The 16,216-nt window shown below is 44.4% G+C and overlaps 1 protein-coding gene across 1 annotated transcript in view; it reads left to right on the top strand.

The window, feature by feature from the left end:
- LOC146074632 (pendrin-like) overlaps positions 1-16,216 on the top strand; it is a 206,884-nt gene that overhangs the window by 170,216 nt on the left and 20,452 nt on the right. The window contains exons 7-13 of the mRNA XM_083182960.1: positions 7,122-7,274; positions 9,842-9,924; positions 10,345-10,492; positions 11,256-11,369; positions 13,853-13,930; positions 14,543-14,638; positions 15,933-16,039. Coding sequence (XP_083039086.1) covers positions 7,122-7,274; positions 9,842-9,924; positions 10,345-10,492; positions 11,256-11,369; positions 13,853-13,930; positions 14,543-14,638; positions 15,933-16,039 — 779 coding nt within the window. The remainder of the gene's footprint in view (positions 1-7,121; positions 7,275-9,841; positions 9,925-10,344; positions 10,493-11,255; positions 11,370-13,852; positions 13,931-14,542; positions 14,639-15,932; positions 16,040-16,216) is intronic.

Raw genomic sequence — 16,216 nt, 5'->3', positions numbered from 1 at the left:
CAACTTCCGGGTGGCCCGTGGCAGTGAAGATGCTGGGATCCGCAGAAGTATCCAAGCGGCTGAAGAGAGCGTTGGATGTCCTTTTGCACAATTCTGTCACTACTCTGAAAACAGTTTTCAGAGGATTGCTGCATTCAGGCTATTTAATCATGTCATAACACAGCAGTCATGAGCAGATAGGTAGTTGCTGGCAACCTGTAAATTAAAAAAATAAATAAAAAAATGTGTATATGGTACTCCTATCCTTTTGATCCTAGTAGGCCAGCCCCCTATTGAAATGAAGCTTCGATCATACAATCATGCAGCAGATGGATTGTATGATGGATTGCATGACAGATTGTGTGTCCAAAAACCACCAAGGACTACCGGGGATTTCAAGGGAAATTGGACACAATCATGAGCGCAATCGATCTTAACCCTTTCCCGACGGGGCGTTTTTTGTTAACTTTTTTTTTTTTTTTCTCCTCGCGTTCAAATAAGCGTAACTTTTTTTAATTTTCCGGCTATATAGACACATGAGGGCTTTTTTTTGGCGGGACAAGTTGTACTTTTGGTACTCTTTACCTAGAACGGCGCCCGCGATCAGAATCGCGGGCGTCGGGGGTAAAAAATCGCGGTCATCGCGGGCATCGCGGGTAAATCGCGGGTACATCAAAATCGTGTACCCGCGATGACCACGATTTTCCCATAGGGAACAATGTTAAAAAGCCTAATTGATCGCGATTTTAATGTAAAATGCCTCAATGCCCGCGATTTTCCCATAGGAATCAATGTTAAATGGGCTACAGAGCCCAAATAGACCCAATTAACCCTTAAATGTCACCCCAATTTTTTTACGCCACCCCACGATCCACGCCAACCCGAAGCGTGGCGAGCGCAGCGAGCCCGCGAGGGGCGGCGGTACGCGTCCTCCGACCTTTTCATGCCCTACTATCCACGTCGGCGTGGAGTTGAGAATACAATAGTGTGGCGAGCGCAGCGAGCCACCGAGCCCGAAGCGTGGCGAGGGGACGCGGATACCTTCACAGGTAAACGCGTCCCTTCGCGGGCTTCACAGGTGTCGGCGTCGCCACGGACACCTGTGAAGTCCGCGAGGGGACGCGTATAACTGTGAAGGTATCCGCGTCCCCTCGCGGGGCTCGCTGCGCTCGCCACGCTTCGGGCTCGGTGGCTCGCTGCGCTCGCCACAGTATTCTATTCTCAACTCCACGCCGACGTGGATAGTAGGGCATGAAAAGGTCGGAGGACGCGTACCGCCGCCCCTCGCGGGCTCGCTGCGCTCGCCACGCTTCGGGTTGGCGTGGATCGTGGGGTGGCGTCAAAAAATTGGGGTGACATTTAAGGGTTAATTGAGCCTATTTGGGCTCTGTAGCCCATTTAAAATTGATTCCTATGGTAAAATCGCGGGCATTGAGGCATTGAATGCAAAATCGCGGTCAATCTGACTTTTTAACATTGTTCCCTATGGGAAAATCGCGGTGATCGCGGGCATCGCGTCGCGGCCGTTTATGTACTGCCCGCGATCACCCCGATGGGCGCCGTTCTAGGTAAAGAGTACCGTACTTTTTAATGGTACCATTTACTATACCGTATAATATTCTGGGGAATCAGGAAATAATTCAATGTGGGGTAAAAAGGAAAAAAAACGCAATTCCACAATTTTGCGCTGGTTACGTTTTTTTTTGGAGTTCATAGTTCGTTTAAAATGATGGGTTATCTTTATTCTATGGGTCGTTACGATTCCGGTGATACCAAACTTATATAGTTTTCGTTACGTTTTACCACTAAAAAAAAAAATAGAAAATTTTACGGTTTTTCTAATTTGCGTCGCGTCGCCATGTTCTGCGGCTTATAACTTTTTTATTTTTCCACCTACGGACCTGGGTGAGGGCTCATTTTTTGCGGGCTGAAGTGTACTTTTTAATTAATACCATTATGGGATATGTGCGACTTTCTGATCTCTTTTATTTACATTTTTTTGGGTAGGCGATGCGACCAAAAAACGTAGTTTTGGCGTTGGGAATTTTTTTCCGTTTACGCCTTTAACCGTGCGGGATAACTAATGTTATATTTTAATAGATCGGACTTTTAGGAACGCGGCGATACCAAATATGTTTATTTTTTTTATTTTTTATTTATTTTTATTTGTGAAATGGGGAAAGGGGGGTGATTTGAACTTTTAATATTTTTTTTTTTTTTTTTTAACTTTTTTTTTTTTTTTTTTTTTTTACTTTTACTACAAGGCCCCCTAGTGTACTTGACCACTAGGGGGCGCGATCGCCTGTACTAGGTTCAGCCATAGAGCTCTATGGCTGAACATAGTGATTTTCAGCACTTCCTATTACATCCTGCCTCAGGCAGGATGTAATAGGAATGCTGACATGGCCAGCACAGGGGTCTACATTAGACCCCTGGCTGCCATGGCAACCGATCGGCACCCTCCGATCTCGCCGCGGGGGGCCCCGATCGGCGCCGGAGGGGGGCGCCCCCCCTCCGATCAGCTATTTAAGCACTGCGGGCGCTTTGCCCGCGGTGCTTAAAGGGTTAAACGGCCACGATCGGCGAACTCGCCGCTCGTGGCCGTGAGAGCAGGTACCTGGCTGTAATATACAGCCATTACCTGCTCTCTTTCAAGCCAGCTCACTCCGTGAGCTGGCTTGATTCACCCGCAACCGACATATGACGTACATGTACGTCATATGTCGGGAAGGGGTTAAGATCGATCTTTCTGATGTATGGCCAGCTTAAAGTGTATAAGGACACATCTATAGCCTATCTCCACCTATTTGACTGCAATCTATCCAATCATGATTTCCAACGATATCTAGATTTTGCTGTGAATATTACAATATTACTTAATTAACTGAAGGAGTTAAGGTAATCTTATGTCCATTGTACTTCCTCCTTTTACAGCCTATCCTGAAGTTGGCTGGTACATTCTGGGGACATCTCTGATGACCTCACAACTGAATTTCAGATACTCCGTTTTATACATTACCTCGGAAATATTGGGGGTTATTCTTATTGATTCGCTCCCCCACGCGTTCGCACGGTGGAGCGATGTTCATGGGCGCCGGAACGGGGGGGGGGGGGGGCGAGGGGGCAGCTTGCCCCCCCCCCCAAATTACTGAGGCGCTAAAGTACCGTGGGCCCGTCTGTGTCTTGATGTATGTGTGAGGTCTTTTCTACACTCACATATCCTGCAGTGCTATGCGCGCTGGCGCCGCTGCGCCGGGTCTCTCCATCCGTCCTCCCTGTCAGACTCAGTCCCCTCCCTGCCGGCCGCCCTGCCCAGCGGTGTTTGATTGACACTTACAGTGTCCGACGCCGCGGCCGCCCGCCCCCTGCTGCTTCAGCGACGAGCGTCGCATGGGCATGGCATCCAGCATCCAGGTCCCCAGCATGCTCCAACCCCATCCTGCTGCGGCCAGCGTGTCTGCCCTGCTGTGTATGGGAGGGATCCAGGCAGCAAAACAAAAAAAGTAAGTTGAGGAGATCTCTAAACTTGCTCACAATTTGAGTTAATGTACATTGGGGATGTATTAAGTTATGGAAAGTGTGTGAACAATTGATGTTCTGGGCATATGAGTGGTGTGGGGACATGTTCTGGGCAAATGAGGGTTATAGGGACATGTGCTGAACATATGAGGGATGTGGGGACATATGCTGGACATATGAGGGATGTAGGGGCATGTGCTGGGCATATGAGGGATGTGGGGGCATGTGCTGGACATATGAGGGATGTGGGGGCATGTGCTGGACATATGAGGGATGTGGGGGCATGTGCTGGGCATATGAGGGATGTGAGGGCATGTGCTGGACATATGAGGGTTATAGGGACATGTGCTGGACATATGAGGGTTATAGGGACATGTGCTGGACAAATGAGTGGTGTGGGGACATGTGCTGGACATATGAGGGATGTGGGGGCATGTGCTGGACATATGAGGGTTATAGGGACATGTGCTGGACAAATGAGTGGTGTGGGGACATGTGCTGGACATATGAGGGATGTGGGGGCATGTGCTGGACATATGAGGGATGTGGGGGCATGTGCTGGACATATGAGGGATGTGGGGGCATGTGCTGGACAAATGAGTGGTGTGGGGACATGTGCTGGACATATGAGGGATGTGGGGGCATGTGCTGGACATATGAGGGTTATAGGGACATGTGCTGGACATATGAGGGTTATAGGGACATGTGCTGGACATATGAGGGTTATAGGGACATGTGCTGGACATATGAGGGATGTGGGGGCATGTGCTGGACATATGAGGGTTATAGGGACATGTGCTGGACATATGAGGGATGTGGGGGCATGTGCTGGACATATGAGGGATGTGGGGGCATGTGCTGGACATATGAGGGATGTGGGGACATGTGCTGGACAAATGTTATTTTGTTACTAATAAAACTATAGTGTTTTTCTGTTACTCTATTACTATTGATGAAAACATATTTCATTAACTATCAGGGGGTAACATATAGCAATTTAGAGGGCGCCAAAATGAGATTATATCTTGCCCCCCCCCCCCCAACCTAAAAACGTTCCAGCGCCACTGGCGATGTTAAGCGTCTGTGCATTAATGCGCATGTGCATTCGCATGCGTGCTGGGGTACTTGGTGTGTGAGGGGGAGCTGGCGGGTGTGCGGGCGGCATTTGGTGGACTCCCAAAGATGTCATATTACAGCGGTGTGAAAAAGTTTTTTCCACATCCTTATTTCTTCTACTTTCGCTAGTGTTTCAAACGAATTTGAATATAAGGCAAAGACTATTTGCATTAACATAAAATACAGTTTTTAAATGATCATTTAATTTATTGAAGGAAAAATGTTATCCAATGCCAATTTTAGTTCCTCATTCCACCAATGAACCAAACTGAATTGAATTGGGTTCAGTTACACTAGATACAATTAGGCTTCATTACTGCCTGCCGTGTGCTATCTGAATAGAACTGAAATAGAACCTTTTTAACATTGTTGCCAAACAAGGTCACAACAAGCAGCATTGCATGTATTCAGTAAAAGGAAATTCTCCAATGTGGCTGAATGAAAGCAATTCTGTAAAGACGAGTAGGCCAGAATTACAATTACAATTATACAAAGCTGGTTTAGGTGTTGGATAACATTTTTTCTCCAATAAAAAAAATTATCAGTTAAAAACTGAATTTGGTGTTATGGTGTGTACACACCGCCGATTAGGCTTGCTATTCGATCCCGATGCGATCAGATCGCATCGGGATCGAATCACATGGCAAGCCACCCGACATGCATGCAATTTGGACGATATAGTGCAGATCCGCACTATATATTCATTGCAGCCCTGTCTATCTTGTTTCGATTTGTGCTGCCATGGGAGCGCCCATTGGGATCGCAAGGTAAAAAACCTGTGCGATCTGCATACGATGTGTATGCGATCCCGATGTGATTTTGACTATATAGTCAAAATCTCATGCTGATTGTACCCGTGTCTACACACCATTAGATTTGGCCTTGCATTCAGTTCATTCAGTTGTTTGAAGATCTGAAACAAGTGTGAATAATGTGCATGAATAGAAGAATTCACAAAGGGGAAAAAACTTTTTCACACCGCTGTACCTATTATCTGTGATTGTCCTTATTAGTCTGACAGCACCAGGTCAGCCCAGCTGGATTATTTTTAAATCTAACATATAACTGAAATATCTCTTGTAATCTTATCTTTACTCATGAAGTCTTACTATGAGTCCACTCATAAGCTGCCACATCTATATTACGAAAAACACTAAATAAAGAGAGCGCACTGTGTTGATCCATTCAATTTAATATAAAAAAGGGGGATATAAAAAATGTATACACATAACCATACATATAAAATTAAAAACAAATAGAGTGACGCTCCCCTCCCTCTTCAAACATCCAGAGGACAGCGGGAGACGGGAGAGCTACGGTCTGCTCCCGACGGAGGCTCCCATCACAACAGAGCCCCGCCGGTTGAAGCGGATGAAGTTCCTCGTTACAAGTCCATACACCCCGCTGGCGTCACCTCACATTCAGCACGGTCTCTGGTAAATATAAACAACGGAGTTCTCCTTAAACGGGAGTATATAAGAACCTTGCATTGCCTTATTTAACAAATTGGAGCAAAATTAATATGGAAAATTGACTTTTCTATTGACTACCTTTTTAAAGGGACTGTGATAATAAATCATAGAAAGTGCCAATCTATTGAGACATCATATCTACTGTGATATCAATGATGAATATCTATTTTGTTTTTAATTTTATATGTATGGTTATGTGTATACATTTTTTATATTAAATTGAATGGATCAACACAGTGCGCTCTCTTTATTTAGTGTTTTTAGTTTCTAACAGAATTTAATTTCACTTGGGAGCAGCATAAATATTGAACTGGTGCTGTGTTTTTTTTTTTGATTAATACTTAATTGACTGCGCCTGATATACCTAGTGTATACTATCCATTGCACATCTATATTAGTCAACGTGGCTGTTCAGTGAATATATCTATGTCGACTTTCAGTCACAGTTGCTCCTTAAGCCAGCTACATACTAGATGATTCATTCCACGAGTGATATCATTAACAATTTCTGCGGAACTTGCAGACAAACCATATAGTGCATACATCTAAATATTATTAACAATATAGTTGAATGATGTCATCCTGACCCCGCTCCGTACATGCAGTCATTAATGACAAAATTGTGCTACATTTACAGATAAGGGAGGACATCACATCCCTTGGGAAAGTGCAACATTAACAATATTGAGAGTACACACTAGACATTATTACAAACAATATCGCTCAGAAGGGCCAAAATTAGCAATATTGTTCTCAATATCACTTAGTGCGTATGGGGCTTTATTCAAATCTTCTGATTTTAACATGCAATATTAACTGTCTATTGTTATTTTGTTATGCTATTATCACAATTAGATTCAAGAAAAGTCTATTTACTTATATGCTGCTTCCCCCTCTTCTTCATAATTATGCTTCTGTACCCCGCTTTGTTACCTCACCATTTGTGTAGGCATAACATAATGAACACAAGGAAATTGTTTTACATTTTTTACTTTATGCTAAAACCACTAATTGTTTGTTGTTATTTTTATTTAGACAACTATTGACATTTTTGCCAACATTAGTAAGACAAACTTTGCTGATCTGATTGCTGGACTTCTAACTTTAGTGATATGTTTGGTGGTTAAAGACTTAAATGAGAGATACAAACGTACACTCCGCATTCCTGTTCCCATTGAAGTAATTGTGGTAAGTTAAATATTCCAAGATTAATCTATTAATGGGAATCTCTCTACCTAATTGTATGTGGTTATTCCAGGGTTGCCTACCGTCCCGGAATGGCCGGGAGGCTCCCGAAAAATTGGGCCTCCCCGGAAAGGTGGGCAAGCCTCCCATATACTGCTTTTCTCAATCTCTACTTCCTCTCTTGGCAAACTAATCAGCTCTTTTGGATTTCAGTATCACTTATATGCGGATGATACTCAAATCTATCAACCCCAGAGTTGTCACCAGTGGTTTTGAGCCGAGTCTCTGAATGTCTCTCTGCCATCTCATCTTGGATGTCTTTTTGCCAACTCAAACTCAATAGTTCCAAAATGGAATTACTTATATTCCCGCCAACTAAGAACAGTTACCATCCTGACATCTCCTTCGCTGTTGACAACTCGACAATCTACTCTACCCAACAAGCTCGTTGTTTAGGGGTCATCCTCGACTCTGAACTGTCCTTTTTTTCCCCACATTCAATCTGTCTCCAAATCAGGTTACATGCATCTAAAAAACATATCCAAAATACGACCCTATCTCACACAAGACACTACCAAATCTCCTATCCATGCACTCATTATATCCCGCATTGATTATTGCAATAGTCTCCTAACTGGTCTTCCAAAGAACAGACTCTCACCACTGCAATTTTAAATGCTGCTGCTAGGCTGATCTTCCTTGCAAGACGCTCATCGCCTGCTGATCCGCTCTGCCAGTCCCTTCATTGGTTGCCTGTATCTTACCGTATTCAATATAAAACACTTCTACTCGCATATAAAGCTATTAACCATACTGCATATCCAGGGCCGGTGCAAGACACCGGAGCGCCCCAGGCGAGTCGGGGTTGGGGCGCCCCGGTGCCGGGGGAGGGGGGGTACCTGTCCTGCGGCGCTGTGTATTTAAAACTGGCGGCGGCAGAGAGGGGTCCCTGCAGTCAACGAGCGCTATCCGCCGGGCTATGCGGAAGCGCTTCTGTTGTGAAAACACTGGCCGCACGGTGCACGCTAATTGGCTGAATCTCAGCCAATCAGCGTGCGGACAGTGTTTTCACAACAGAAGCGCTTCCGCATAGCCCGGTGGATAGCGCTCGTTATTTCTTATTGACTGCAGGGACCCCTCGCTGCGTCCGCCGCCAGCTTTAAATACACAGCGCCGCAGGACATGTACCCCCGCGGCACGGGGGCAAAATGCCGCCCTCCAGTGGCCGGCGCCCTAGGCAAATGCCTAGATTTGCCTAGTGGTGGCGCCGGCCCTGTGCATATCTCTAATATCTCTTTACTTATTGCAAAATATCTCCAATCTCGACCACTCCGCTCTGCACAAGATCTGTGTCTCTCTTCTGCACGGATCACTAGCTCCCATTCACTATTACAGGGCTTTCATCGGGCTGCTCCCATTTTATGGAATGCCCTTCCACACACAATAAGACTCTCCGCTAGCCTCCAAACTTTCAAGCATTTCCTGAAAACTCACCTCTTCAGGCAAGCCTATCATATTTAAGTTCTACACGCATAACCCTCTGAGGCACTTATGTATTATATAGCTTCCCTTTTGGACCTACAAGCTATGGCCCTTATTCTGAATCGTGCGGTACGGCCCGCGTGCGGCCGTACCGCCGATGTTTTCAGTCTGCACATGCGCAGAGGTCAATCTGCGCATGTGCAGCCCAATTCGCCGCAGACGTAGTTCGTCCGCCGCAAAGGGGGCGTATAGGGGCGTGAGGGGCTTCATACCCTCATTTCCCTATGCATACGCCCCGCGTTTCATGGGCGTTCCCATGCAAACGCGGGGCGTATGCATGCTAATGAGGGTATGACGCCAGTGATGGGGGCGGGAAGCTGACGTCGCCGGATGTCAGCTCTCAGCCCCCATACAAGCTATCACACGGACGATTGTCCGTGTGGTCTCAGCTTGCGGGACCTGGTGGGGCGTGCGGCCCTGCCTTCGATGGTCGCCGACCATCGAATGCAGGGGGCAGCTCCCACCATGGTGGAGGCGTACGCCCCACCATTTTCTTGCGGATCGCCAGCCGTCCGTGTACGGACGGCCGTGGCAATCCGTATCGTGGGCGGGGATTGGTTTGTGCGGCCGGAGCACCGTGTGCGGCTCCGGCCGCACAGATCTGAATAAGGGCCTATGCTATTACTGATGCCTGTCCTTGTGTTTCCCTCCTATATCCCTATAGATTGTAAGCTTGCAGCAGGGCCCTCTAACCTCCAAGTCTGTCTGTTGTTACCCAGTTTGTATTATCACTGTCTACTATTGTAAAGCGCAACGGAATCTGCTGCGCAATATAAGAAACTGTAAATAAATAAATATAATAACATACATTCCCATAATGAATTAAAGTGATATATATTATGTTAGTTTATCGTTTCTAAATAAGTACAATTCAGCAATGTACAATTATCAGGAAAAGTATATAAATGCATAGCTTATAAGTTATATTTGTTTTGTACATCAGTATATAATGTCTATATTTATTGTATGCTATATACTGTAATATGCAATATTTCCCTGTATAAATGTTTATATTCCCTTTTCTGTAGGCAGTAGTCGCTACTGGGATTTCATATGGAGTAAATTTGGGAGAGAAATATAATGCTGCCATTGTGAAGAATGTTCCAACTGGGTATGTGTAACTTATAGGTCTAAAGGAGGTATTCAATAAGGGATACCGACTGTCGGAACGTCTTGACAGTCAGAATCCCAGGACGTCGACAGCCGGAATTCAATGTTCCTACTTCATCATGTCATTTGATTCCAGAAAATACAATTGTGTATTCTATCACTTTGCTGCGGGCATATACATTTGTTCTTAGAATAAATACTGTTCTTCCCTTAAATCCTAATCTGACCTGGTATACAGTACTTTCATATGATTCTTATTTTTCAATGTTATTGGCTTATTGAAACATGATATATGCAAAGCAGGCAGGGACTGGAAACTGATAGCGTATATATTACACCCATCAATGTCTAGTGTTCCTACAACAGTGTTGATATGTTATTCATTCTGTATGGATCTTAATTTGACTTTTATGTCTTTTAGCTTCATACCACCTGTGGTGCCGGACATGAGCCTTTTTTCTCAAATGATTGTGCCGGCATTCTCCATTGGAATATTGGCATATGCCTTAGCTGTTTCTCTGGGAAAAGTTTATGCCACAAAGTACAACTATGAGATAGATGGAAACCAGGTACAGTGCTGAGAACAACTAATCCCTGAATTAATGATCTTATACAATTAATAGCAGATCAAGGGTTGCATATATTCATAGAGGGATCCGGTTATCATACCAGTGGTTTGGATGCCAGCAATCAGAATACAGATGCTGGAATCCTGGCACTGGATCCACACACACCTCTCACAATGGGGCAGATATATTAAGCCTGGTGAAGAGATAAAGTGGAGATAAATTGGAAGGGGATAGCGTACCAGCCAATCAACTCCCAACTGTCATATTTCAAACACAGCTGGTGCGTTATCTCCTTCCACTTAATCTCCTTGCCAGGCTTAATACATCTGCCCCAATGAGAGAGCTGGAATCCTGACTGTCAGCATCCCGATGGTAAGTATGCTGGGATGGGTTAGGGTTAGGCTGGGGGGTGGGGTTACAATCAGTCAGAAAGGAGTGAGGAATAGGGTAAGGCTATAAGGGGGTATGGTTAGGGTTAGGCTGCATATATGGTATGATAGGGTTAGGTACTAAGAGAGGAGGTGTAGGGGTAGGTTGTAGGTGGGTAGATTAGGGGGGTAGGTGGCGAGTGTTAGCATACATACCTAATAGGATCCAGTGTCCTGACCATCTGGATTCTGCTGTCAGTCTTCTGCCTGCTGGCATCCCAAGTGTCAGGATACTGATAATATCCCTTCCCAGCATAACATGGACACAAAAATGTAAGACAGCCTAAGAACTAAACTCCTTGAAATTATTTGGTAACCTTATGTGTTCTTTATAGGAGTTCATTGCATTTGGAATCAGCAATATGTTCAGTGGTTTTTTCTCCTGCTTTTGTGCCTCAACCGCCCTATCTCGTACCGCTGTGCAAGAAAGTACTGGTGGGAAAACCCAGGTAAGAATACATAAAACCATTCTGGTTGCCAGTCTTATGTAGGGTACACACCAGAATGATTAGGGCTCAATCCCATCAATCTGGATCCAATTTTGATTGGGTACTTGTGTATTTTGGCGGCGCCCGTCGCGGGCATCGTGTGCCTTAACTTTAAGGCACACGACGCGACGCGATGGACGCGATTTCTCCATAGGCTTCAATGTTAAAATATTTTTAATATTGAACCCGATGGAGAAATCGGGTCCATCGCGTCGCGTCGTGTGCCTTAAAGTTAAGGCACACAACGCGACCGACGCGATTTCTCCATAGGCTTCAATGTTAAAATATTTTTAACATTGAAATACTGTCGGTCGCGTCGGACTTGTGCCATTATAATGGCACAAGATCAAATGTAGTTGATAAAGTCCATCTAACATAGAAAACAATGGGAAATGGGCCAATATGGCCCATTTCTCATTGTATATGGCCCCGTCATGTCCAAATATAAATGCCCCCCATTGTCAGCGGCACCCCAGTATTGACGCCAACCCGAAGCGTGGCGAGCGTAGCGAGCCCGCGAGGGGCAGCGGTACGCGTCCTACGACCTTTTCATACCCCTACTATCCACGTCGGCGTGGAGTTGAGAATAGAATAGTGTGGCGAGCGCAGCGAGCCACCGAGCCCGAAGCGTGGCGAGCGCAGCGAGCCCCGCGAGGGGACGCGGATACCTTCACAGGTAACCGCGTCCCCACGCGGGCTTCACAGGTGTCCGCGTCCCCTCGCGGGGCTCGCTGCGCTCGCCACGCTTCGGGCTCGGTGGCTCGCTGCGCTCGCCACACTATTCTATTCTCAACTCCACGCCGACGTGGATAGTAGGGGTATGAAAAGGTCGGAGGACGCGCACCGCCGCCCCTCGCGGGCTCGCTGCGCTCGCCACGCTTCGGGTTGACGTCAATACTGGGGTGCCGCTCACAATGGGGGGGCAGTTATATTTGGACATGACGGGGACATATACAATGAGAAATGGGCCATATTGGCCCATTTGCCATTTTATTCCATGTAAAATGGACTTTATCAAGTCCATCTTATCTTGTGCCATTATAATGGCACAAGACCGACGCGACCGACACGATTTCAATGTTTAAATATTTTAACATTAAAGCCTATGGAGAAATCGCGTCCATCGCGTCGGTCGCGTCGTGTGCCATGTTAATGCACGCGATGGACGCGATGGACCCGATTTTTCACACACGATGGACGCGATCCTCATCGTGGGCGCCGCCAAAATACACAAGTACCTTTGATTGTATGTAGCTGGGCATGTTTTTGCATGTTTAGATCCGATTCCAATCCGATGCGTGTCCCCGCTGTCGTTTGGTCATTTTACGGATCCTACCTGCTGCAGGTAGGATCTGTGAAAGATCCATTCATCTGGATACAGAATCAGATCGGATTGGATGCAGATCGTTAGCAGATCCTGTGCTCCAACAGATCGTGTGACCATCACACAACTAACGATCTACTAACAATCGGGATCATTCTGGTGTGTACCAGGCATTACTCATAGTACATTGCAACTAAAGAGTATAAGTACAACATTATTACACAATATTATATTCAATTAATGACGATTGGTTTTGGTTGAGGGTATATGTCAGGCATACCTGCCTGTATTTTTTTTTTTTTTCCAGGAGACAGAAAGGCTATGACACATAGGAGGAAATTTACTAAGATGTGTATTCTACTTCACATGTGATGTTGCTATGGGCAACCAATCAGAATCTACTTCTTTTATTTACATCTATTATCTTCTAGAGGGTGCTAAATAAATAAGAAGTAGATTCTGATTGGTTGCCCATAGCAACATCACATGTGAAGTAGATTATACATCTTAGTAAATTTCCCCATAGGCTTTATTTTACTGAGCAGAAAACAGGTCAAGTAAAATATGCATCGTGCTTGCCTGAGAACTAACGAAACAGCTAAAATGCTTTCTGTACCTGTGCCCAGTGCCTCCAAATGGTCAGCAATCTTTACCCATTTGGTTAAAGACAATCTCTTATTCATAGTCCGAAGACTAAATACAGATTTTTTTTTTGCTACTCTTTTCTTTGATTTGCTGCCGGAAGTTCCAAAGCAAGTCCTGGTGATTTTTACTCAAATTATCGATTTAAAGAGAAATAAGACTTCATCTGGAGGTTAGTGAAATCAACATGTCCCATTTTAATATTTCCTTCCCTTAATTTAAATCCCCCCCAAAGACAATCACATTAACACTGGTTGTACATGTGAAATAGTCTTCTTAACCAACATTCGCCAATACACCATACACAGTATGTTACCATTAATTGTGAATGAGTGCTGAAAAGGGAACCAATAACTTTTATTTGGAATACTGCAATATTAGATTTTAAAACAATGCATAATAATAAAACATGTATGGTACTGTATATGTATTTCAATATTATGTTTTAAACATAAATGTATGTTTCTTTTTCATTCAGATTGCTGGTTTGTTTACTGCTGCAGTAGTCATGATTTCCTTGCTGTCTGTTGGCAAATATCTGGAACCCCTGCAGAAGGTAGGTCTCAGTGGCGTAACTATAAATTTTGCTCCCCTCTTCCAAAAAGTTTGTGGCACCCCTCCCACCCAGGCTCCTCTCCAGCGTGTGATGTGATGATGTCACACGCATAACGGAGAAGGTGAAGCAGGATAGAGGAAGAGAGACCGACAGACAATGCTGCTTTCCTTGGCTCAGATGCATTCCAGGCCGCCCTAGCACGTACATGAGCCCGCCCATCAGTCTGCCCATCCTGTACACAGTAGCCAATAGCCGGCTCTGTGTACAGTCAATTGAATCAGTGGGGGGGATTTGTCGTGTCTGCCATGGCCGCACCCATGCCGGCGCCCACACAGACCCCACTGCCGCTTGCTACCCCAAGTGGCAGCTGGGGCTGCCTTACAGTAGTTATGCCATTGGTACCTATTACCTATGCCCTGAAGGAGAATTTATGGTTATCCTTTTAGAAATACTGTATATTTATATAGAAAGAAAACATATAGATTCTATATATATCCAATTAGGTGTATTTATGCAAATACATATTTATCTGAGAACTATAGGACCACCCTCTTTTTTGTTTTACCAAGGATTTAAAGTTTTTAATATTGGATTTACGTCTTATCATTACAGTCAGTTTTGGCTGCAATAGTAATATGCAATCTGAAAGGGATGTTCTGGCAAGTGGTGGATGTTCCACGATTATGGAGACAAAACAAGTGGGATACAGTAAGTGTCTACATCAGTCTAATATGCTCATATATGCTGCTTATGTAATGGAAGAAAATTAATAACTGTCACATAAAACAACATACAGTACATGGCAACCCACAATAGGCTGTAATGTATCAGTGTTAAAAGCCTGCAACAGTGTACCTCCATTTTTTTCTTGCTCTCTGAGGAAGCCAACAAATATCAAAGGCGGAGAAACACGTAAGTGCCTTGGTCTGGTACCAGCATCTGCCCTAGACCACCCGTGGCTGACATATATACGGACGGACTCCAACAAAAGTGCGCCATATTATCAGGACAGCCAGGAGGCCTAATGTGGTGGGTGATGTTTTCCTTAACCCTTTGAGTGCCAACATCTCTGTGAGAGATATTCAATATATCCACTAAAAATGCCAGCGTCGCTCACATTTTTTATATAAATTCAAATAAAGAATGTTGTGTAAATAAAAATGATATTTCCTATATAAGGTAAACATTACAGGTCATTATGATGAATACAAATGTTTGCTAGGAAATTTTCTCTCCTATTTTGACAAATTCACTTGGCACTCAAAGGGTTAAAGCCGTCTGGCTGACTTTTATGGAGTGGCGAGTCCACCAACAATAACTGCCTCCGGAGTGGAAACTATATTACCGACTTTGCAATATTTATTTTCCAGTACTGTGCATATTCTTATCAGCTTCATAGACATCTACGAACAAAAACGAATCCACAAATTCATCTATTTGCCATGCTACTAATGGAACTGTCTGACTTACATCCATATTCATCTATGGTACTAACTGAAAATTGTATTCAATGGGGCAGATGTATTAAGCCTGGCGAAGAGATAAACTGAAGATAAAGTGGAAGGAGATAACGTACCAGCCAATGACAGTTAGAATTTGATTGGATGGTGCGTTATCTCCTTCCACTTTATCTACAGTTTATCTCTTCGCCAGGCTTAATAAAAAATTGGGAGAGTAGATTCTCATTGGCTGTAAATATCAGCTACAGCTGGTAAATAAAGTTCATAGGGGAAAATTAACTAAGATGGGAGTTCTATTTCACATGAGATGTTGCTATGGGCAACCAATCAGATACTATTTATTATCTTGTAGGAGGTGATAAATAAATAAGCCGTAGATTCTGATTGGTTGCAACATCCCATGTGAAATAGAACTCCCATCTTAGTAAATTTCCCCCAATGTGTTTTACATGGAGGTGTGTACAATACATAATACTTTACATTGTATGACTGGCACAGATATCACAATTTATTATAAAGATGATATATACATTTCATTCCAGGCTATTTGGCTTTTCACATGTGCAGCATCTTTACTATTGGACATCGATTTAGGATTATTAGTTGGCATTGTGTTTGGACTGTTTACTGTTCTTCTCCGTGTTCAGTAGTGAGTATGATTGCATTCTGCTACATTAACGTCATGTACATTATTGCTATTGTAATGTAATTATAATCGGATGCAATTTTCATGCAGCCTAAATAAAGGTCCATACACACTGGGCGAATATGCCCATCGTGTATGGACAGAGATGATTGCTATCATCGCTGGGGGAAAGCCACTCAA

Source organism: Crinia signifera, chromosome 4 (genome assembly GCF_055691185.1).
Source record: "Crinia signifera chromosome 4, ASM5569118v1, whole genome shotgun sequence".
NCBI lineage: Eukaryota > Metazoa > Chordata > Amphibia > Anura > Myobatrachidae > Crinia > Crinia signifera.
Note: the sequence above shows the minus strand (reverse complement) of the source record. Positions and strands in the feature narration are given on the sequence as shown.